The 25409-nt window shown below is 42.0% G+C and overlaps 1 protein-coding gene across 1 annotated transcript; it reads right to left on the reverse strand.

Annotated features, from left to right (window-relative positions):
• Nucleotides 1-11354: 11354 nt before the first annotated feature.
• LOC147616911 (sm-like protein LSM4) lies at nucleotides 11355-25095 on the reverse strand. The gene is made up of 7 exons (XM_086776553.1): nucleotides 24952-25095; nucleotides 12780-12821; nucleotides 12591-12689; nucleotides 12409-12486; nucleotides 12179-12218; nucleotides 11909-12085; nucleotides 11355-11813 (listed from the first exon to the last, which is right to left on the reverse strand). Exons 1-7 carry the CDS (start codon nucleotides 24952-24954, stop codon nucleotides 11788-11790), a joined length of 465 nt encoding a protein of 154 aa, XP_086632679.1. The 5' UTR covers nucleotides 24955-25095; the 3' UTR covers nucleotides 11355-11787.
• Nucleotides 25096-25409: the final 314 nt, after the last annotated feature.

Raw genomic sequence — 25409 nt, forward strand, 5'->3', positions numbered from 1 at the left:
TTAAAAAAATGTAGTGCAAGAGCGAATCGAGCGAATCATTAGGAAAGGTTGAGTCGCACTATATCATTCACCGATGTTTTGGAATAACGTGAACCAAGCAAGTATTGAATTTTCATAAAATGAGTACGCTTAGGTCATCCAACATTCTTAATAATCTACCAAAATCAACGTCTCTAATTTCAATTACCTTTTGAGATCAAGCACTTTGCTACTTAAGTATAATAGATTAACAGGCCTGCTGCTGCTGCTGATGCTACCTTAGTAATATTAAAAGGATAATGTATAAGGGCTTTCATGGACCTCCCCTTCTGCTCTTGAAATTATTTCCCTCTCTGAAATAGGAGAAAGTCTTGTTTTACCTTGTTTTGGCCTAGAGAGAGAAAATATCTAGAGAGAGATAATCTAAAATTTAGATATCTTTGGATATAAAAATTCTCCTAGTGTCTAAAATGGATTCCCCTGAAACAGAAGTTCAAAATGAACTTTCCAATGTGCATTAGGAATTAATTGAAAATGGTATAAGGGACCTTAGCCTAAGGGTCTACATTTTCAGAAATTTTTAGATTATGGTCCAATTATGGTTCCAATGGGCCAATTAGATTAGTCCAAGTGTTGGGATGAGATAAATCCAAAGAATAAAAGAAAATATCCAAAAATGGATAAATGCTCACATAAGATGAAGAGTTGACCGAGTACAAGGTTTATTAGTTAAAAATTATGAGATATTACTTAAAAAATGTGATATTTTAGAATAATGATGCATTTTTGACACCTTGGTAAGGAGGGGGACTCTTGACGTACGCACCTATTTCACATGTGGAAGGGTTTTTAATTCAAAAAAATTGTGATGTTTTTATCTCTCCTCTCTCCTGGATCAAACCAAATCAAAAAGGGAGCCAAACTGGTCCAAATCTTGTCCAAATTGAGTCAAACTAAACTTGGAAAATTCTAGAACCCATTTAGACTTGGTTAGTGACCACCCTCACCTATAAATAGACCCTTAGTCTTCTGTAAAAAAATCTGTGAGCTATACCATGCCAGTATTACATTAAAATAATCATATTTTATATTATCCCTTAAAAATCCTCTACTTTTGGGGAGCTTGGAGCTTCTCTCTCTCTTCAACAACGCTTGGAGCTCTCTTCTCCACTTGCTAAACCAATTGATTGGTTGGGGGCTTCACTTCTAGAAAAAGAAGCAAGCTAATCCTTGAGGTAAGAATGAATTTTATGGTTTTTTGTTAATATTCTCTTCTCAACCCCTCTCAAGCTTGAGAAGTTTCTAATTTGTTGTTTTAAATTCAAATCAAGCTTTCCCTAAGAATTTTAATGTGTAATCAAGAAAAAGTTAATCTTTATGTTTATTCAGAATGCTTTCTTATGTATATCTCTCTCTCAAAAAGAATAGTCATTCCTATGGCTAACTCTTTAGCAAAAGAATGCTTCTCATTGATAAATTCTTAATTCAAAATCAAACTCTAAGCTTGTTAAGCTAGAGAATAAGAAAATGGTATTTTTATGCTTTTATGTTAACAAAATAATGGTTAATTCTTTTAAATTATTTATAAGTAGTTAAAACTACTTTAATTGATTCTAAATGGGAAAGAGATAATCCTATCAATTTGGAAAAAGAGGAATAATGAAAATAGCTTAATCTAGTAAAATAATCATAATTAAGTTTATGATTATAGTTAAAATTATGATTTAAATTCATAGTTTAGATTTAAGCTTAAGAATAGATCTTCTATCCTATTTGTATTATAATGTTTTATTCTTTTAAGAAAAAAATTAAAAATTATCAGTAACAGCAACGAAGCTATGGTAAAATTTTCAAAAATTAATACATATTTTATTTTTATGCATAATACTAAAAGAGGACTTCCTACCATATTCTAAGATTGGACATCCTATGCAAAAAGAATGATTTTCATCATATTCATTAGAAATAAAAAAATTATAATTATGCATAATTAATTGATTATGAGAAAAGAGTAAATTTTGGTAAATTTATTTTTATGCAAGAAGAGGAATTTCCATGATATTTGAGATCCAAGTAATTAAATGGTAAAAGATGAATTTTTGGTAAATTTATTTTTATGCAAAAAGAGAAATTCCCATGATATTTGACATCCAAGTAATTAAATGGTAAAAGAGTAATTTTTGGCATAATTCGAATTATGAGTATTTATCAAAAGTAAAATTTTGAGCATTGTTAGTTTTATTGGGAAATATGAGTAGAATTGATTTTTGTAAATCCCAGGAATCTTTTACTCAAAAGAAGAATATTGAATATATTTCACTTGAGAAATTTGAGAAAGAATATGAAAATATCCATTAAGAAAAAGTACCTTTAACTAGGCCAAGCAATTGGCAGAAACTTAGAAAAGTCCCATCGCTGTCGAAAGTAGAAAACAGTACTAAAAGTGGATGTGATAAGATGTGATGTAGAGCCGAATGAATGTAAATGAATGTGATTGGATGTAAATGGATGCGATAAGATTAGATGAGATGGAAATGTGATAAGAGGAGATGTAAACGTGATGTAAATGTGACATGATTAGATGTGATAAGATGTAAATGCGATGTGATAAGATGTGAGTGGATGTGGATGAGATGTGATGTGATATAAATGGATGTGGATGTGGATGTGATGAGATGTGAATGAGATGTGATGATCTGTGAATGGGTGTGATGTGATGTAAATGGATGATAATAAGATATGAAGTGATAGATGTGAATGTGAATGAATGGATGGATGTGGATAGATGTGAATGTGAATGAATGGATGGATGTGGATGAATGTGATGAGATGTGAATGGATGTGGATAGATGTGGATGTGATGTAATGTGGATGGAATGAATGAGATGTGATGCGGATAGATGTGGACGTGATGTAATGTGGATGGAATGAATGTGATGTGATATGGATGGAATGAATGTTATGTGATAAGGATAGATGTGGATGGAATGTATATGATGTGATGTGGATGCAATGAATGTGATGGATATGAATGGGTGTGATGAGATATGAATGGATGTGATGAGATGTGAGTGGGTGTGATGAGATCTAAATGGGTGTGATGAGATGTGAGTGGGTGTGATGAGATGTGAATGGATGTGATGAGATCTGAATGGGTGTGATGAGATGTGTGTGGATGTGATGAGATGTGAAGGGATGCGATGAGATGTGAGTGGATGTGATGAGATGTGAATGGATGCGATGAGATGTGAATGGATGTGAATGTGAGTGATGAGATGTGAATGGATGCGATGAGATGTGAATGGATGTGAATGTGATGTGATGATATCTGATGTTCAAATGATTTGATCTTGCTATTTCTCTACAAATAATCATAGATGACTTTACTTAACAATAGAAAATTATAATAAGAAAATTTGACTCCAATTACTCATTAACATGGAAACAAGGACGCTATTAACCTCCTACTAGAATCCTAAGAGAATTTATCAAGAACAAGGCGGATGCTTTAAATATAGAAGAAGCCTTTCACATAATCCTTGCACATCAATGTGCTAACCAATATCAATCGATTGAGTTAATGGTTTTGACTATAATTACTCATTAACATGGAAACAAGGATGTTATTAACCTCCTACTAGAATCCTAAGAGAATTTATCAAGAACGAGGCGGGTGCTTTAAATATAGAAGAGGCCTTTCATAGAATCCTTGCACATCAACATGCTAACCAATATTAATCATTAATTAAGTTAATGGTTTTTACTAAAACATCACTTCTTTTGTGGAGAGAGTTTAAAAAAGACTATGCACAAGGTATGGTGAGAAGGTGTAGCGAGAAGGTATGGTGAGAACGAGGCGGGTGCTTTAAATATAGAAGAGGCCTTTCATAGAATCCTTGCACATCAACATGCTAACCAATATTAATCATTAATTAAGTTAATGGTTTTTACTAAAACATCACTTCTTTTGTGGAGAGAGTTTAAAAAAGACTATGCACAAGGTATGGTGAGAAGGTGTAGCGAGAAGGTGGCACAAGTCTTCCCTTAAACCATAAACATAGGGGAACAGGACATTTCCCCATCTAGATGAGCACTTTCATTTATGCAAGTGGAGGATAGTAAACTCTTATAGAGTCATCTAACGTGTAAGAATGTGCTTGCGTGGTGGTAGCCTCTAACTTTGAAATTGTTTTAAAAAGCATTCTCTTTGCTTGCTTTATTCTCTTTGCTTCTTGAAATTGTTTTGCAGTGTTCTCTTATTTTGTTCAAACTGTGTGTTCAAGTCAAGAGCTTACCCTAGTCTTGCCAAATCATGTGTCATTGAGCCTTACCTTAGAGTCACAATGTAACCCTCCAATATGAATGTGCTAGCTCGTCCTTCACATCCTCACTCCAGTGTCACACCGAAATGCTCCTTTGCTAATGGGATGAAGGTAGACCTCTCTATGCCTAGATGGAGAGACAAAAAGGGAATATCCAGTGGCTCTCTCTCACAAAAGATGGGAAATGAAGAAGCTAGTACAAGAAGGAAACTACAATCAAACCTATTCAAGCAAGCTTCCATCTAGCATACAAGAAACCATTAGAGAACAAGCAAGCATGATAGAGAAGAAGGGAAGCTCACAAATATTTTATTACAAGGGAATGATTATGTATTGATTATTATCAAAAATGACTTCTATACAATGACTAGGCCAATCAAACTTAAAAATGACTTCTATACACAATGGCTAGTTTTCACACTAGGCCAGTCAAACTTAAAAATGGTCTGATCACTATTATTAGTCTTAGTAAGTATGTACACGAATTGCTTAGACTTTCCTATTTGACATTAATCTCATGATAAGGTCACTTTATATGTTCCAATGTCATCTTACAAAAGATAAGTGCCCGTTTGAGCAGGTAAGATAGCAAAGCCCCTTATGTTCCAATGTCATTGGTCTTTAATCACTAGCCTCGTTATGTTCAAGAATGGGGCATAATATTCTCTAAGGAGAGCAAGACTGAAAGACAATGGCGTTAGAGTAAAGCAACATTTCCCCAAGTGTTGACTTCATCCATGTGATCCCTCCATCTAATCAACCACTTAGGAATAATACTATTCCTAAGGGTGTGATCCCTACTATGATCCATAACAGCCAATCGCTTGTTGGGAACATTGATAGATCCTTTGTTTATTGTTAAAATTTATAGAAATGATATAGGAGAGGTAGAGAGATAGAGATAGCACATGGCACACCCGATTGGGTCCCAACCACCCTCTCAAGGGCCCCCACTTGTTGTCAAGTCTATTCGCTTATGTATTCAAGATGTAAATGAAGTACAAGATTGACTTACATTAGTTGTCCTATAAAACAATGAATAGAGACACCTTGGAGAGTGTTCTGGGGGGCTAATTAAAGCTTTATTTTGGGGTTGATTCAGGGCATCTTTAGGGCTACATTTTCTATCTGTATATGTACCATATTGTTGTAGTTCTCTGGCCATCCTGTATGTTGTGTTTTCTAGATGCTATAGGCTTGTGAGCTCAAGAGTCAGCCCGAGCATGAAGAGGCAACTGACCCTTAAATAGCTTGCATTAGGGGAGCATAGAGATCAACATATCTTCATCTAAAGGAGAGCATAAAAGGTTATCTAGCCAACCTATAACAACCCTAAAATGCAGATCATCAAGAAGTCCATCCCTGAAGGAAAAAAATGCATAGCACATAGGCAGCTTCTGCAAGATGATTTATGCCCTTGGCTCGCTCTGCTCTTATAAAGGCATAAAGAGCTAGGGTTTCTCTCAAAAGCTGTGCCCTTAAAGTCACTTTACATAGGTTCCCTCCATCAACCCAATAATTGGTCCACCTTTTCCCCTTTTTGGTTCCCACCAAGGGGGGCCATGGGCTAGCCCATGGCCCCCCAAAGACTAAGGTCGTTGACCATATAAATGGTTGCCTTTTGATAGTTTGAAACGACAGGTTTGCTCAAGACTTGGACACAAACTTGACATACACTTGGGCTTCTCTAGGTACTTGACCAAATAGCGCAATAAGTGCTTGGTTGGCTAGTACAACATTATACAACTTGCAAAGAGGGTTACATAGGCTTGTAAAAGAGGGTTACATAGATTTGTGCCATAGGCATGACATACACTGACCCTAAACCTAGATGGTGCTTGGCGCATTAGAAAAGATGAATGATAGTCCTAAATGATGCAAAATGATGTGAGCCCTTGGTGATTGACTATCCTAGATGTTGTAGAATGTCCACATGGCACCCTAGGACAATGGTACATAGTTTAATTCACACGCTATGTCTCTCCATCAAACTCAAGATAATCAGATGAGCTCATATTCAACTTTGTATTCATTTTCTTAGACACCTCATGTCGGAAATGTCCAATGATCTTAGGATCTTAATCATTGATAATAGCAACGGGCAAACCATAAAGGCTAAACAACTTCACAATAAACAAATGATTAATTGCAGATTTGAAAATTTCTCTTTCATAGAAATAAATCTCGCCAAGCGAGTCAATGATCACCCACATGGCATTATTTCCCCTCAAAATCCATGGTAATCCAACGATAAGATCCATAGAAATATTCTCCCATTTCTTTTTGGGTATTTCTAAAGGATACAGCAAGCCACCACGCCTCAATCGCTCAACTTTATTGCTAATAATTTCAAACATATTGTTTGACACCAACTTTCAACTTTGGCCAAAAGAAATCCTTTCTTATCAAATATTCAGTCCTCAGCTCACCCGAATGTAGAGCAAAAGACATGTCATGACACTCAAATATGATGTGCATCAAGTATTCAAACCTTTCCCTTTCGGAAGAGCAAACCATTTCGAATAGAATATTGTCTCAAACTATTAGAAATCTTATTTAGTGCGCTTAACTTCTCTATGCATCTCTCTAAAAGTAGAAGCCTTGAACTTAAGATAGTATCAAAGCCTCCCTTCTTGGGAGCTCGTCTATGTGGTAGCTTAGTGAGTTTCAAATTATGTGAAGTGTGTGTATCTATGTGAGTAGATAGAGCATCTCTATGAAATGGGAGTCGATAATAATTGAATGGTGTAGCCAACCGCATAATGGTTGTGATGACATCTTGTGTGAAAAATAGAAGAAGTTGTTGACCTATTATTTTCAATAACCACATCTCTCAAGCTAAGTGTGTAGACAAAAAGTGAACAATGGTATCTTTTAGTAGGGCCTTGATTGGATTGTGCACGCGTTTGGTTTACAAGATATAATAGGGCCTAATGGTCCACAAAGAAAACAAACTTATTGGCTAATACAAAATGATAATACTTTTTCATAGTGTAAACCATAGCCAATCCTTCTCTGTCTAGTGGTATAATTTTTCTTAGCATCATTATGTTGTCTATTGGCAAAACAAACAAGGTAGTATTCCCCTTGGTTGCACAAAGAACTAGACTATAGTAAAAGAGTAGTAGTGCAAGTGCTGGCTCATGCACATTATGTGGTGTATCAATTCTTGCATGAGAAAGAGTCAATGCAATTTTCAATATCTCAAAGAAAGAGAGCATACAATCCTTCACAATCTGCAAGAAAACTTACCTTCTTTCACTTGTGTGGATAAACCTTCAATAAGACAATCATCCTTGGGTAGAACTTTTTGGCTCTAGCGGGAGAAAACATGCATCCCATATGGCATCTTCATCAACATATTGGTGATCTATTGTGTAGCATGCTTCTTTGTGGCATTGACATCGAGATGGGTTGGTGGTCAATTATGTGTCATTAAGCCTTAGTCAACTATTATATCTAGGTCAATTAAAGCCATGACTTTGTGGTCAGCAAAACTTTGTAGCTAAGTGGGAGAGTCTTTGTCTTTACCTAGGTGAGTCTTAATTAGCAAACCCTGTGTGGTTGTTACTTGGTTAAGTGGAAGTGTTAAAATCTATATGTGATCAAGCCTTAAAAGGTGTACAACCTAAGTCCATAGGAACAAACCCCTTGTGAACCTTCTTCCAAGTGAATTGCTACTACTTGTGTCATGAATCTGTGTTTTTACTCCACAATCATTGTTGAAAAACCTTTTTGTTGACTTTGACTAACCCACTTTACCTACAAAAAAGTAGATGTATGCTTACTAGAGTTGGGAGCCAGGCATCATCTCGTTATTTATAACGGGATGCTGGCCGGGATCAGGAGGGCTGACATGCTTCCCACATGGGGGTCATACACGGACCGGAGGCACGATGGTAGACTACATTATGGGGTCTTTGGAGGCATCACAGCTTGTCACTTCATTCTCCATCCCACCTCGTCCTATTGGGGCAGATCATACATACTTGGCATTTTCACTAGCCGGATCACTCTAGGATCACCAGCCCCCCACATACCGACGCCACACACTACCATCTACTTCACACATGACATGGCAAACATATATGGGCTCCTACTCATGGATCCCCTACCACCTATGGATACCATTACAGCCCAACTGACATCACTCCTACACACGGCTGCATTACAGAGCTTCCCACATCGTGTCCACTCAGGAGAGCTTGCGAGATCTAGGACTATGCCCCAGAACAGATGGTATGATGACGAGTGCAGAGCCCTATACTCGGCTCCGCATACAGAGAGCCTTGGGAGCCATCACAGAGCAGGAGTCGAGGAGAGAGATGAGGAGACTTACTCGCCGCAAAAGGCGGGCCTTCACAAAGATACAATAGCTAGAGATCTTCCATTTCTTCATGAGTAGAGATAGCCATATCTCATGGCGGCACTTCAGAGAGCCCCGAACACCGACACCCATTGCAGACCCACAGACATGGCACACATATGCAGAGGGCCTATACCACGCCCCATAGCAACCACCTATACCTCAGCCCCACAGGAGCCTCGACCTACCACAGCTAGCTTCTTTACCCACTCGATGGTAAAGGAAGCTATCCGCCGCCTACAGCATGGACGGGCCGCCGACCATATGGGCCTATAGGGTGAGCATCTCATATATGCAGTAGATTCTTTGGCTCCTTTTCTTGCACACCTGTTTAACAGGGCACTAGCAGAGGGTTTGCCTGCGGAGTGGACAATGCACACCATTGTGCTAATCCACAAAATAGGGGATATGCTTGATCCGAGCAACTACGGGACGGTTATGGTTGGCCACATGTTGGCCAAACTCCATGGTGCAGTGTTGGAGCAAGAGCTTAGCTTATATGCTGAGCGAGCAGGTTTACGCTCATCAGGGCAAGCTTCAGGAGAGCTTTCTCTACCACTGGCCATGTATTCACTTTGAGATGCATGATTGATCAGGCCAAAGTGAGGAAGAGAAAGCTCTATTGCTGCTTTGTGGATTTCCGCAAGGCATTTGACACAGTACCACGAGAGAGGCTCTTTCAATGCCTACAATCTCTTGGCATACCAACAAATATGACATGGGGCATCTATGCATTATATGAGCAGGTTTTTGGGCGAGTCAAATGCCCAGGAGGTATGTTCGAGACTATTGCTAGCACCATTGGTGTGAAGCAAGGATGCCCACTTTCCCCCACGCTATTTGGGTTATACATCGATGAGGTGGGACTGACTTCATTACACGAGGAGGCGGAGATGGAGTTGATCTAGCAGGTACCTGAGTACATATTATGCTTTATGCTGATGATATTGTATTAGTGTCTGAGTCTCCAGGAGATCTACAACAGCATCTACATGCACTCGATGATTTCTGCACACAGAGGGGTCTTACTGTGAACCTTGGGAAAACCAAGGTTATGGTCTTTCATACATCGAGACAGGGCAGGAGTCAGCTGACATTCACTCTCGCAGGACGCCAGGTGGAGGTGGTGACATCATACGTGTACCTAGGGGTTACCTTCTTTGCAACATCCACGCGCTTCACCATGGGTTCAGTAGCCAGAGCTAGATTGACACGGGGATATGCAGCATCGGCTATGCTAGAGAGACAGTGCCACCGGGCGCATTTTTAGGAGCCTCGGACGAAGGGGTTGCTATTTGACACATTAGTCACACCGGCACTGATGTATGGAGCAACGGTATGGGCGCCAGGCCTTGCTACCCATTGGTGGACACAGATAGAGAGACCACAAGCCCTCATGATGGCATGCATGATACACAACAAACCCTCAATACCTCATGACATTATCCGAGTAGAGTTTGTTGCGCCTCCTATGACGATAAAGGCCATATTCCAGACTATATGCCTGCTAGACAGATTCAGAGAAGACGGATTGTCATACAGAGCTTTTGAGGCATCTAGACAGCTGGCTGAGGCAGGAGACAGAGGATCATGGTATGCACAGGTCACACATTGGTTCTCACAGCATGGCCTAGACATGGATCATCTACCACCATTCCAGTATGACAAGGATGCACCACATATCCGTCTCTCATAGAGTGAGAGGAACAGAGTATTGAGACAAGACCTATGGCAGCTCTATACACGAGAGACATGGGTATCGCCTACACAACCTCTTCCACCGAAGATACTATACTATAGAGATCACTTCATGAGTATCACTGATGATGGATTTATAGAGAGGCCTAGATACATGGAGGGCTTTTTACCACACGGCTCCCGAGTAGCTATTGGTCAGCTTAGAGTCTCATCACATCGATTGGAGATCGAGACTGACAGAGCAACACAGATCCCCCGAGGGGAGAGGGTATGTAGATTGTGCAGAGAGATGGTGGAGAGTGAGGAGCATTATGTATACAAATGCAGAGCATATACAGCCATCAGAGAGAGAGATCCCATTTTATTCAGAGAGCCACATTCCCTACGCCAGATCTTTGAGGTAGCAAACCAACGCATACTAGGGAGATTCATTCTAGACATACAGCATCACAGAGAGACATAATTACAGGCTCAGACAACTCCAGATGGGAGACAGACACAGATTACTACATTTTTTCACAGATCCATCCCACTCCCAGCCCCTACACAACAGGGAATTACTCTCCAAAGAGCAGAGACACTCAAAGCCCGCAAGAGACAGAGGACACCTAGCTTTCGGACACCACGCCTATACCAGAGAAAGATAATAGAGATCAGAGCTCAGTTTTGTAGAGCGACTGGCTCGCTTCAAAGCAGACCCAGGCATGTTCTTCAAGGAGCTGTGGACACCCCCTTCATTGATGTATACCATTTTACACCCCCAATATGGTACAAGGTGGAGCTAGCTAGGTTGCATATCATGATTATGATTGTATACTCCATGCATATAGCTTTGCACTAAGTCCCAAGCTGACATGGATAAGTATGGCATGCTCCTCAAGGGTTTGGGCCATGCAATATCCAACTATCTACCAAAGCTTCCCTATGTGAAGGAGAAGGTGAAAGTTGGTGCAAAGCATGTCCTCTTTTTCCAACATCACACTAGCATGCTCTTGAAGACAATCCATTAAGTAGCTTTGAAACATTTTTAAAAGAAAAACATTAATCTAGATGTTGATCTTAGCTGTAACATAAAATACATGCAGATTCAGATGGCCAGTTTTTGGCCACAAGTAAACTGTCAGCATCTAATGTGTCTTTATAAGGTGGTATATGTCCAGCCTTCATATATTCCTCATATTCAACATTGTGAAAAAACACACTTAAAGCCGCCCCATTGCAATTGTCCCCTCTAAGGTCTTCCATTTTGAGCAATCTAAGCAAAACTTGAAAATGTCATTAGGTAAAGGATTGTCTGGTTGTTTCTATGCAGGACCGCCTCAAAGTCTGGTACTGGATCTCTCATAAACAGCACTTCATATGCAACTGCATCTAATGTATAGTGTTTCCAAGTCTTAAAAACCCAGAGGTTCCAAGCATACATCACCCACGTCCTCTGCCACCGCCACCTATGTGGACAATTCAAAAATTTGTGCATGATCAGGGCAGTGATCGTTCATAAAGTTTGGGTTTATAGAGTGTAATATAGCAAACATAGCCTTACCTCTTCCTCCACCCCTGCCACCACCACGAGGCCCACGACCACCGCCACCGCCCCTGCCTCCACTCCCATCCTCTTGATAGCCTCCACGTCCACCACCAGTCCGACCACCACCTCTTCCACCCCCTTCATCTCCTCTCCCCCTCCCCCGACCACGACCTCCAATTGGTGGCTTCCTATCTGCCATTCACAGAACATACCATAAACTCTTGACAACTGTACAAATATCAACACTCGTATGACTCCACGGAAAAAGTACAAAAAATGCCCTACCAGATCGCCTCACAGTCTCTTCTTGCACCTTGTCGATCACCTAGATACAAAATCCAAAACCATACACGTGGACAAAAAGTGAAAACCATCCATCCTCACATACACTACAAACACTCACGACATACATACATTGGATCCATACATTGCATGCACATGTGCGCATGATGCATGCACACGTGTGTGTACATATGTTTCTATATGTATATGTAAAATTCAGAAGGAAAACACACCTCATCTGGCACTCTCAGATACTTAATTGTATTACCACGAATATAACACTCAGGCATCCGCCAAAATCTATCTCCATCCTGTATGACAAGCCTTTATTTCAGAGCCAAGAATACAACAGGCAAGAAATGCAAACGAACCAAGCAATCAGCACATGAGCTATTAATAGAGTTGTTATTAACACCTTTGATGTGCATATGACCTCCCGTAGATGTATGTTCATCCATGTGTCACAATTGACTAGATGGCCATTGTATGTCTCCCCATTCTTCAGTTCCACGAGCTGAAGAAAAGAAACAGGTCTGACATGGTTAAAGGCACCTTACACAAGTGAGTAAAATCACTCCCAAGTTCTCACTATTATCTCGCATACCATTGGATGTCCTTGTGCAGTCTTGAGAAGCGATAGTGGAAGCTGCAGCAAGACAATAAAATCATTGTTAGAGCATTAACTAGGACACGAACACCCACATGAAATCTTCGAATTAAATTGACCAGCGGCACAAAGACAAATGAAGTTCAAAAGCATAAAATGCTGACACTTGTGTAAACTTGTGTAGGATAGAAACCTCCAAGATATAAGTGGAGCTTTTTAAAATTTACATACCATCAATTAGAGGCTTACTTTCAAGATGCACTTCAAAATTTTCTGAGTATGCATCAATAAAACGTACAGTAAAGTTTGATGTAAAAATGCATCCTCTTGAAAGGCTATTAACTTGATCATTGACTTGTAAACTGAGAATAAACACATGCGGGCATGCTCATGTCGCGATATTGCTCTATGCAATAAGAAAGCTTGTTGGCCATTGTATTACACTTAAAACCTAGTCCATCTGCAAATTCAATCTCATACATTTGTGGAATACCCTGAAATTGATCGCATAAGCGTCAACAGTCCATGAATCGGAAGTATTACGATGACCTTGCAAAGAGAGACATCCGCAGTGCACTCAGCGTAATGAATAGCACGCAAGGCTGACTGGATTATATTTGACAACAATTGTGCACATCGTGGGGTTTAGTTCCTAGACGAAGGTATTATGTAGCCCATATTCTGGGGACAAACTGGAAATCTCTATTGTCAGACTGGTGAACTGTAACTATTTGGCCCTCCTAGCTCTATTTCACATAACGAAATCCATGCCCGGACACCAGACAGGTGGAAGAAGACATGGGGACAAGGTCCATAAGGATTGATTAAGAAAAAGCACCATTCTTGGTCAAAAAGCAAGAAAAAACAAAAGGCCAAACAGGGTTGACCGCAAGCCAAGGGCACCATTGGAAAGAGGAGACTGAGCCGGACCAAAAAGCTAAAAGACGCTTTCTCAAAATGCAGCTCTAAGGCCAAAAAGCAAGGCCTTAAAGCCAAAAAAGCAAAGCACCAAAAGTTGAGTAATATTTTATTAATAAAAGTAAAGAGAGAAAAGCAAAGCAAAAGCATGAAAGCTTTTTGGCAAAAAGCAGGGTCTCTTACAAGTATAAAAAGGATTGGACTTCTATTGTAGTACCATGAACAAGATCATTGAAGATTGAAGGAGATCGTGGAGTGTGTGTGGACATCATTATGGTCATGAAGAGTTTCTTCTTCGCCATCAACACCTTCTCCAACTTGCTTTTCAGATGTACGGCCAGCCCTAGACTTGTATGGGTATAAGCATAGGTGATGCGGACGCATGTACGGACATATACGGAACTGTACGGACAGAAATTTCAAAAACCCTAAAAACCGCTTTTTGGATGTTTTTATCGCCCACAAAAACCATTAAAATAAGTTTTATATTAGTTTTATTGCGAGAAAGAGCTTTTCCATGGTTTTCCTCATGGACAAGGCTATAGGAGTTGTGGAGATTACTCATGGGAGGGGCGAGTGTTTCTTGGACTTGGACATATAGCTTGGACATGGAGAACTTGCGCGCATAGAGCTTGGACATCAAACATGAAGCTTGGACATAAACATGGAACTTGAACATATAGGTTGGGCATGAAGCTTGGACATGAACATGGAACTTGGTTATGGAACTTGGAAACTTGGGCATAGAGCTTGGACATAAACATGGAACTTGAACATATAGGTTGGGCATGAAGCTTGGACATGAACATGGAACTTGGTTATGGAACTTGGACTTGGATTTGGACTTGGACTTGGACTTGGATCTGGTCTTGGACTTGGACTTGGATTGGGATTTGGATTCATTGGATCTAGTACTAGCCCGATGAGAGATACTTGTGGGTCATCCTTGTGGTGTGCTCGACATCAGAGATCTTGTACGTCGACATCAACATCTTGGATATCTTGCATCAGCATATTTGTTTGTTTTGTATTCATTGATTGTATTGATCCTGGCCAGCGTGCCCGTGGATTGTTCCTGAATAAATTCCTAAGAGGGGGCAGGGCCTGTTCCCCGCTCAATGTGGTGTACTGTGCAAGATCCCTATTCCCTTTTCTCTCCCCCCCCTCTGTCTCTTTATATTTTTATCTCTTGGACACGTGGTTGAGTCTATGATTGCGCGCCCCGCTGGGCGTATAGTGGTATCAGAGCAGAAATTCTCTTGAAGAAACTTTCTTGGGGTGACAGAGCCATGTCGAGAGCAGAGGGAGACCATGGGCCTCATGAAGGGAACAACCATGAGGTTGTTACAAAAATTCTTGATGGGACCCGTGGCCATGACATCAGAAGAGTACCATGACTTTCAACAGTTCAGACGACCTCTCAGAGATGAAGAATTTATTTCTTGGAGAACCAAAAGAGAACAGGAGCAAAGAAGGGCTCAAATGTTTACAGATTTCATCAAGGATTGAGCCACTGAAGCCGAAGGAGTTGAAGCTGCTAAAGCCTATTTTCGAGTCACCATTGCAGAAGGATCTAGAGCTACCCGCTCTATTTATCATGGAGGAGACAAGAAAGCTACTCCTAGGCCTACTATTTCAGATGTAGTTTCTTCAGGACAAGTAAGGGAAAGGAAGGCAAAGAGGCCAAAGAGATCGGAAGATCATCAGATTGACATCATGCCAGGAAGTTTGACAAATGGTTTGCAGTGGTGCTTAGCCCATTGCATGTTTCGACAAATAAAGCCATGGGATCTTTGTGGACCAAAGCTGAAACAGAATCCCTTTGAAGCATTTAGACTTTATGCTAGCAAAGGACCAGTGTTGGATATTCTAGACCTTTTTTTGTGGTTGAACATGATGAGATTGCATTGGAGCAGTCTTGAACCAAGCATGCCATGTTGTGGCAGATGAATGTCAAAGCCAACAAGGAAGTAGATGCATTATCTCAGCGACCCTTGAGCCATGCGGTTTCTATGGGTTACCATATATGGATTTCACTTTGATGAAGGATCCTTATGCTACCAAAGAGGATTTCAAAGACGTTAAACACCAGCAAGATTATTGCACCCATTGAATGATCTATGGGAGAATATTGCTATGGATTTTATCTTTGGATTGCCAAAGTTAGGAAATGATGGTATATAGCCCTTTCAGAATACCAAGAAGATCAACCATGCTATCCCCAAAGGAACTTGTTTTGAAGAATCCACCAAGGGTGGAAGAGCCAAAACAAATTGTGTTTCATTATGTGAGAAAAGGAGGAAAGATAGTGGTCGGAAAGTTCCTCTTGGAATTCAAGAGTTATTCGTTGTTGGACATGAAATGGAAGCCAGAGGAGTACTTCTAGGACTATCCAGATATACTTCGAGCTTATGAGCATTGAGAAAGTGGTTGGTCGAGATGTATTTGAAGTACAGATATGGATGTCTTGCGGATCAAGAAGATTCAAGAGGGAGGGATCATACCTTTAGCTCTCTTCACTATATATATATATTGGACTAGAATTGATCATTATTATGCTTATAATGGTTATTTGGAGTCTGGACATGCTCTAGTTGGGTGGCAACGATGCCAAAAAGCCCAAGGAGGAAGATTTGTATATGGACGGCAACGATACCCAAACGAGATTTGTATATGGAAGGCAATGATGCCAGATGACCCATTGGACGGCAACGATGCCAAATATCTTGGACTTCGCAATTGGGCGGATCATTGTGACCACATGACCCAAATGACTGTATTGGATTTCGCAATCGGGTGGTCATTGTTACCAGATGGCCCAGATGACTGTATTAGATTTCATAGTCGGACAATCAATGTGACCAAATGGCCCAGATGACTATTGATGAACTCTTGGGCCCCAATGACCAGATGGCCTTGAGGAAAAGTCTGAGTGGTCCTAGTGACCAAATGGCTCAGCACGGTTTCGATGAAACCAGACAAGACAATCCATGAACAGGAGGATCATTACTTGTGCATTGCATACTGATGTATGTTTGAATTTTTTTGATTTTGTGTGCTGTTTTTGATGTGTGGACAATGCTTGGATTTATGGCATGTGATAGTCCACTGGGCTCCAGACTACCTGGCCAGTACCTGGAATACCCAGTAGACGCGAATGATGCATACTTGTTTGTTGACTAGCTTGTGTCTAGTTTTTTCAAGAGGTAAGTATGCATTTATTTTATCTAACACATGTGACGGGCCATGAAGATATACAATCAAGAACACGGACATCGATCAAAGAAAAGGCATTGAAATATTACTAGATGAGCAGATGACACCACAGATATGGGGAAAGACTAGATGCACAAGCTCACCAGATGGGACTAGTACCTTCAAACATATGGAAGTACTTCATGTACTTGGAACACACGGATGTGCTTGGAACATATGGATGTGCTTGGAACACTTGCAATCCGTAGTTGAGGACAACTGCGATGTAAGAGGTAGGGAATGTAACTATTTGGCCCTCCTAGCTCTATTTCACATAACGAAATCCATGCTCAGACACCAGACAGGTGGAAGAAGACATGGGGACAGGGTCCATAAGGATTGATTAGGAAAAAGCACCATTCTTGGTCAAAAAGCAAGAAAAAGCAAAAAGTCAAACAAGGTTAACCGCGAGCCAAGGGCACCATTGGAAAGAGGAGACTAAGCCGAACCAAAAAGCTAAAAGACGCTTTCTCAAAAAGCAGCTCTAAGGCCAAAAAGCAAGGCCTTAAAGCTAGAAAAGCAAAGCACCAAAAGTTGAGTACTATTTTATTAATAAAAGTAAAAGAGAAAAGCAAAGCGTAAAAAGGCAAAGCAAAAGCATGAAGGCTTTTTGGCAAAAAGTAGGGTCTCTTACAAGTATAAAAAAGATTGGACTTCTCTTGTAGTACCATGAACAAGATCATTGAAGATTGAAGGAGATCGTGGAGTGCGTGTGGACATCATTATGGTCATGAAGAGTTTCTTCTTCGCCATCAACACCTTCTCCAACTTGCTTTTCAGATGTACGGTCAACCCTAGACTTGTATGGGTATAAGCATGGGCGATACGGACATATACGGAACTGTACGGACGGAAATTTCAAAAACCCTAAAACTACTCCAACTGCTCCCACTTGAAGCTTGTTACCAAGTTAGAATCGAGCCCACCCTTATCCTCCATCGAGGATCTCATGAAATGGATATGGAAGTTTAAACCATAGTAACATGGGACGGGAAACGAGAACGGGGACGGGGACGGGGACGGGGAACGGCAAAAGGTAGGGAACGGGGATGGGGGGACGGGGACGGCATATGAAATATGCAATTTATTGACTACAAAGCACACTAAATAAAATAACATTTATGTTTTTTCACTTTGTGTTAGATATCATCCCCTACTTGCTGGCTTCCTATTTGGTGTCCTATTTTAGCCTCTAGGACTGACCATGTTAGTCTGAGGGGCTGGTCACCCCTCACATGTATTTTACCCATATTTATTCCCCATTTATGGTCCTAGGTATTTTTCCAAGTCGTGGAGATATTTATCACCAGTTGGCTGCCTTCATGTAAAGGTATATATAGCCGGCATGCCTCCCTCATATTTCATTGCTTGCCTAGCTTGTCTAGCTGCAGTCCCTCACTTATAAGGTTCTCCCCTCTTGCTCAGGACATGTATTCCTTTTGGTGATGATATTGAGAGCAGGTTCTCACCTGTGTTTCCTCTCTCTCTCTCTCTCTCTCTCTCTCTCTCTCTCTCTCTCTCTCTCTCTCTCTCTCCCCCCTTTGTGTTTCCACTTTCCCTTCTTCCGCTACATATTCTATCACTTTGAACTTTCAAGGCATCACTTTAAGTGTACAATACGTGGCGCAAACACCGAACAGGCACTAATAAGTACACTGACAAAGTTCGAACCAATATATAAGCATGGAATGATGATCACTATCAAATAACAAAAGACTAGTGTCTACAATGCACATAAAGTGCTGAGTCAAGACTCAAAAGTAAAAACAATGAAATATAGCTAAATGATAAATCATAGAGCCTACAATGCTCAATCGGAGGCTCGAGCATGAGGAGTACTGGCGTCATGATCATGGCTGCCTACATGACCAATCTGAAAGGTAGTGGCATCGTCCTCTGGGCTCTATTGTGTCTCCACTTGCTCATTTCCCTCCTCCTGCTCTATCTCCCACTGAGTAAAGGGATCTGCCTTTGCAGTTGCACCCTTGCAAAGCATTCGCAAGTTTGCGCTTACAAAGACAAGATCATTGGCCTTTTCTACACCAAGGCGGTTCCTCTTCTTTGATGCAATATGGCTGTAAGAACTCCAAAGCTGCTCCAAACAAGAGAAGCTTACAGCTTGGCTGAGAATGCGGATAGCCAAGTGTTGCAGCTCAGGCCCATCTGAACCATAGTCATCCCACCACAAAGCAGCCCCAACCTTCAACCTATCCTCCTGTGCATCCGCACAACCAAAAGCACCACGTAAGGACCTGTATGCAGCAAGCTGGTCTCTGATTTTGCGCCTAATGCCTTCATCAGGCACTAGACGATCCAAGATGCACCTCCAACCATCACCAACCTCTCTATCACTCTCCTGTCTGTTACCCTGAAACTCAAGGTCCACCGTATATGCAGCTGCATGCACAGGAGAGGCATAGGAGTTCCACCTAGTCACACATAAGGAACGAATCTCCTCGTATCTGTCCTCATCGGGCTCTTAACTCTTGCAACTTCTCTATCATTCTATCCATTGCCTCATACACCTTCCCGATGCATGGCTGCATAGCATCTACAAGCCTGAACAAGTGGACAATAGGCCTCACCATAGCATCAATGCATTTCACATCCTCCCAAAAGGAAGTGCTCTCTACATGCTCCCTGCATAATATGCTATGGCTGTCGAAGCCAATGTAGAAGTGGTGAACTCGTCGCTGATGAAGAGCTGCCTCAATGCACCACTACACTCCCTCAAGCGGACCAGCATCAAGAAGTTGAAGGCAAATCGGGTGTCTGAGTATTTGAGAAGTGAGAGCCTTGATTTCTTGGAGAACTCGTGGGACGGAGGAACTGGTGGTTCAAGACAAATGTGACCATTTGATTGGCCTCCTGAATGATTGGCTCAATCCATGACATCTTTCCAATATCCTTTAAAAGATTGTTCAAACAATGTGCCATACAATATGACACAGGCATATGTGGATACATGCCCTCAATAATAGCTCCAGTTGCCCTATTTGCAGCCTCGCCATCTGCAACAAAACCCACCACACATTCCGGGCCCATGAGCTCAATGCCACTTGCCCACTCTGCTGCAAGCACATCTGCACTCTTCCTGGCCACGGGAATATGCAACGAGACCATGGATGGACCGCTTTCGTGTGTCACTCCATCCATCTGCAATGAGTGACACTCCATTCTTTGCCCATAACCGCTTTGTGTTCTCTGCAGGTTGCTCGACAAGGCGCTTCTCCTTGTCGAGCAATGTGGTACGCAAAGACTCCGATGATGGGGAGGTGTAGTTTGGACCATACTTCCCAATCCTCTTCACCATAGCCTTGAATTACTCGGATCTGATTACAAAAAGAATCAAGTGAACTTTCAAGAATGAAACTTAGAAAAATCATGTCAAGAGAGAAGAGTCAAGGCTTACCTAGCAATATGGAAAGCAATATGGTCATGGAAGAAGATACGAGCCACAACTGTATCAACCTCTTCCTTCTTCTTAGGATCCCAAATTCCCTCAAGTGTACTCTGTCGCCGCGTGGGTGTGGGCATCATAAAAGAACCTACACCATGTGGCCGTGGTGTAGATGTGGTAGATGAAACAGACTCTTTGGATGGTGTCACAAATGTTGCAGGATCCACAGCCACATGTGCCGGCCTTGCAACCCTCAAAGCCTCATGCCCGGCAATGCGCTTAAGAAGCTCCCTTCTCTTCTCCGATGTGCTCCCTTCTCTTCTCCGATGTGATTCCCGTGCAAAATTGAAACTCGTGCCCAGACTCATGCATAAGGTGGGCTCTCACCTTTGTCTGACCCACTCGTCCGCCTATAGGAGCAAAGCTTGCAAGACCACGGGCATGAACCTCCTCCACTTCCAAGGCGGTTGGCATTAACCTCTTCCCACCATGACCAACCATCGGTTCTTCTACCACCACCACGACGTGCAGAGCCGAAGGTTGCTTGTGAAGAAGATGCCATGAGAGAGGGTGAAAGTTGAGAGAGAGAGAGAGAGAGAGAGAGAGAGAGAGAGAGCTTAAGGCTTAAGTGGCAAGGCCAAGCACCTTTAGGCTTTGAGAGAGAGATAGAGAGAGAGCGCTTAAAAGTTAAGGCTTAAAGTTAAGAGAGCCTAGAGAAAGCTTGCGAGTTGAGAGAGAGAGAGTGAGGGAGTGGCCCGTGGGAGAGGGAGAGGGAGTGGGAGAGAGAGAGAGAGAGAGAGTGAGGGAGTGGGAGTGGGAGAGAGAGAGAGACAGCTTGCTGCTTAAGCTCGAGTGGGGAGAGGGAGTGGGGCGGCTGGCCAAGAGAGAGAGTGGGAGAGAGAGAGAGAGCTCAAGCCTTATAGGCGGCTCCAAGCATGGTGCGGGTCACGGGTGACGACAGGCCACAGTGCCAACGGCAGCAAACGGGCACAGCCACCAACGGGAGAAAACAAGCAGAAGCAACGACCATAAACGGTAGAAAAAACGACGAGGGAAAAAAAAAGCAACGAAAAAAAAACGTCCCGGCCATCTGTTCGGGATCTGTCCCCAACAAGGCAACGCCGTTCCGCCGTCCCCTGGTGACGTAGATGCCCGAGATGTCCTAGCCGTCCCCAATCCGTGTCGGAGCGCCATTGCGTTTCGGGACAGTGTTTCTACGTCTCGGCCCTTTGTCCCCTCCGTCCCCTGTGACTATGGTTTAAACAACTTTCTAAAGTTAGCAAACTAACTACTAAGCAGTATAGCTATCAATCTATATTCCTTGTGCAAAATAATAAGCTTCACGTCAAGATTGTCATGTGTATAGACTAAGTGTTCTGAGCCCTAAAAATATTGTGCAGTTTGTATCACATTGAGAGAGCACCATCAAAGCTACAACAACACTATTATATTCACATATCACACAATGTCCATGCATGACATATTGTCTGAACAACCTGCTAAAGGAAAATTGTAAGTTGCCCTTGGCCAAAAGCAAAATTGATACAGGCAAGAAAGATCATCACGTTCATTACACGTCATCAATAGTTCTTAGCATTGTATCAAAAGTTTGCCAAGGAGGAGCTTCTCAATACTCCAAGAGATGTGTTGCTTACAGCCTATAGCCCGTTACCTCCTTATGCTTCACAATCTCTACAACATGAGGCCTGCATTGAAGAAAATGATAGCAAGCCTTGAGTGAGCATCTTGGCCTACTTCAAAAGTAGCACTAGGACAATTGTGCTTCACCACTATCATATAGGATGAGTATTGGCCTAAAGTAAATCATCTACTTCTAGTTTGCTTGCCTCTTGTCAATCTGTTGCGCTTGGGGAAAGGATATGTACCTTACATGGGCAAGATTTGCAAGGCAATGGATCGGATGATTGAGAACATCCACACCATTGAGACAGATCAAGCTAGACTACATGAGCTGGAGGAGCTGGCAATTGGTGAATAGAACCAGTATTATTCTCCACTCCACAGTGCAACACATAAGCAGCAACAACCAAATGACAAGGTAGTTTGGGGGTGGAACTGCACACTTCAAAAATCGATCAGTTCACATGAATAGCATTGAATAGTGAAGGACCAACTTGCAAGCTATCTCGGCAAGGAAGGCATGTTTGGATGGAGAAGATGTAGAACCTACTACCTGGATTCAAAGTGTAGTCTACACTCTAGTCCCTTTTTGTTTCTGTGAAATGTTAAGTTCAAGTTAGAATTTGACATATGTTAATGTTAAAACCCCCCCATTCCCCTGCTAAAGTCACATTTCCATTTTGTTTCCCTCTTAAAATCCCATTTCCACTCTTGTTTCCATTTTCATTCCCCAGTTTCCCACAACTCTAATGACAATTCTATGAAATCGGTGTTTGTCAAGCCACTCTTGGACCCTTGTAATAACATCAAGATTTCTATCTCAATCCCACAAAGTGAGGACCTACTACATAGAGACCGCCTCAAGGTCATACATACACTTGTGCCAATCGGGCACACAGTTCGTCCACTTCATGCTCAACTCCATCCAACCCCATGGGGTTTTCGTTTCAAATCCCAGACGTTTCAAAAACGTTTCATACAAAACGGGGGGGTTACAGGCCCCAAAATTTATATATAAGTTTATAATATGTAAAAAAATATGTTGCCTTCCCTACAAAACAATATTAAACATGCATCATTTACACATTAAAGCATGTTTTGAAGTTAAAACTAAAGAATCTGGGTAAAAACGCTTAAATTGTACAATTCCCATGTGGACACGAATGAAATGCGTTTCATTTGTATGAAACGTTTCGTTTCATTCAAACTGAATGAAACGTGTTTCATTGCAGCTATGAGTCCAAGCCATCCGTTGTCGCTTGACATTGTTTCCATAATTGCAAGGTGTCAAATTTTTATTAAAAAAGCAAACCCACAAAAGTTGAAACTCGTGTTCCGCAGATCCCCTATAGCTGCAAATGAGAAAAAGCAGAGTGAAAAGAAGAGCTTCACTACACCATGGTTAAGTTGCGGTTGCACTTGAGGTTCTCCTTCTTGCACTAGTTACACCAAAGGCTGAGCTAATTGGGACTTCACCCAAATCATTAAGTTTGTGGAGCTAAACATCTGAGTGTGTATGGCAACAGCCAACCATTCGATGATCAGTCCAAAATGACTACCAACACATGTCCAAAAACTAGTTGCCCTTGTGCTAGCTTGAGTAGGAAGAAAGCCCTGGCTCGGAGTAGGAGTGGCGAGTTTTAATGAATAGGCCAGTCCCATGTGCAGGGTTCTTGTGGAAAATAGCACGTGGCCATCAGGACTGCTCTGCCAGACCCTTTTGAGTGGCCATGCCTCCCTCTAAGAGATCCCCCACTGGATCCTTGGTTTTTTGTGCAAAGCTTGCCCTCCTTGTTTCAGCCTATGCCCACATGAAGGGTCCACGCTCAGGATATATGTTCTACAGTTCAAATCTTGGGTCACCACCCTCACGAATCTGTGTTACAGTGGACACCTCATGGCCTCTATAGCTATGGGAGAAAAATACATTGGGTGCACTCGAACTCCTTGAAGGAGAACCCTCACCAGGCAGATACTCCTTTCTTCAACTATAATGACCAACAGCTGCCAAGGCCACATTACATTCAGAGTCCACGTAGGCACACTCATAGGCTCAGTGCATGACATGACAAATCTTCCTAATGCTTTACCGATACCTCAGCAACCTCTCAAGACAAAGACTCTCCCACAGGACAGAACCATGACAGCACGTGACTGACCTGTTACCAGTTACATCACTTGGAGCCCAGGAGGAGCGAAGACGGAAAAAGGCATAGTGCTATGCTATATAGTATAGATCAACACAAAATCACCAAGCACAGCATAGAAACACCCCTACTTGAGGAGGGGAGACACTGCGCCTAGGTCAACGCAAGCCCAGCACAGAATCCACCTCTATAACCTACCACATCCCCTACTTTCGGTGACCCTTGGGTTGCCGGGGGATAGGCCACATGGCCCATTGTCAAGATGAGTCGCCATCATTTAAGCTTTAAGGTGATACAATCAATGCACGCATAAGCTCCTGACCCACATTCAGTGTTGCCAGTTTGCCTTACAACACATTTGGCAGACGGATCAAATGGGAGGTTAAGTGGCGCAGATACAATCAATGCTGTATGGTCTCATACATAAGCTCCGGAAGCGCATTCATCTGACGCCGAGCTACCTTCCTTCACATTTGGCAAAAGGGTGATATGAAATTGTCGATCCCTCCCTGCGGACCCTCGTCCTTCCCCACGGCCGGCCTCAGTTTTTAATTCCCAGAAGAAAATAACAATAATTCTAAAAAAGAAACCGAACCCAGCCTCCCCTCCTTACATGATGTTTACGCTTGGCTATAGTATCACAGAGGGATCTCTTCTTGAAGGAAAATATTATGAAAAAAGAAACCAAGAACGAATCCTGCCGCACAGACTTGAACAGGTAACACGAAAACCCTAAAATGTGAAAAGAAAACCCTAAAAACGCCGTTACAGAAACCATAGAATAGACATGAGGAGGAAGGTAACGTACCATGGTGATGCACGCGACGGAAAGCTTCTTCCTCGCGGCTAGTTTGGTGAGACTTCCGGCGGGAGCTTCATAACAACAGGACCACTCTAGGAGGACATATTATAGTTGCTTTAAAAAGTGTCAAATAATAAAAGGGTTCACACCGGGGGAAGAGGGCTAAAAGAGAGATTAGTGCTCCAATGAGCTCACCTTAGAGCTCAAGCCTACAATGCTTCAAGGCAACCACCTGAAGATAGCCCTACTAAAACTTCACAGAGGAAGATGGCCCTATTATAACTGGCTATTCACAGACGTAGTTTTCAACAGTCATGGAGCTCACAATCACATAGAGATTGACTATCCTTCACATGCCCTACTAAAACTTCACGGAGGAAGATGGCCCTATTATAACTGGCTATTCACAGACGTAGTTTTCAACAGTCATGGAGCTCACAATCGCATAGAGATTGACTATCCTT

The sequence above is a fragment of the Cibotium barometz genome, chromosome 37, assembly GCF_041138505.1.
Source record: "Cibotium barometz isolate CiBa-2024 chromosome 37, ASM4113850v1, whole genome shotgun sequence".
Classification (NCBI taxonomy): Eukaryota; Viridiplantae; Streptophyta; class Polypodiopsida; order Cyatheales; family Cibotiaceae; genus Cibotium; species Cibotium barometz.

What these genes read in the sequence shown, in the direction of transcription:
- LOC147616911 (XM_086776553.1), bottom strand. An exon ending in ATCTGAGAGTGCCAGATGAG is followed by an intron (nt 12,219 to 12,408) that starts GTGTGTTTTCCT and finishes TTTTGTATCTAG; the next exon opens with GTGATCGACAAGGTGCAAGA. An exon ending in AGAGACTGTGAGGCGATCTG is followed by an intron (nt 12,086 to 12,178) that starts GTAGGGCATTTT and finishes TGTGAATGGCAG; the next exon opens with ATAGGAAGCCACCAATTGGA.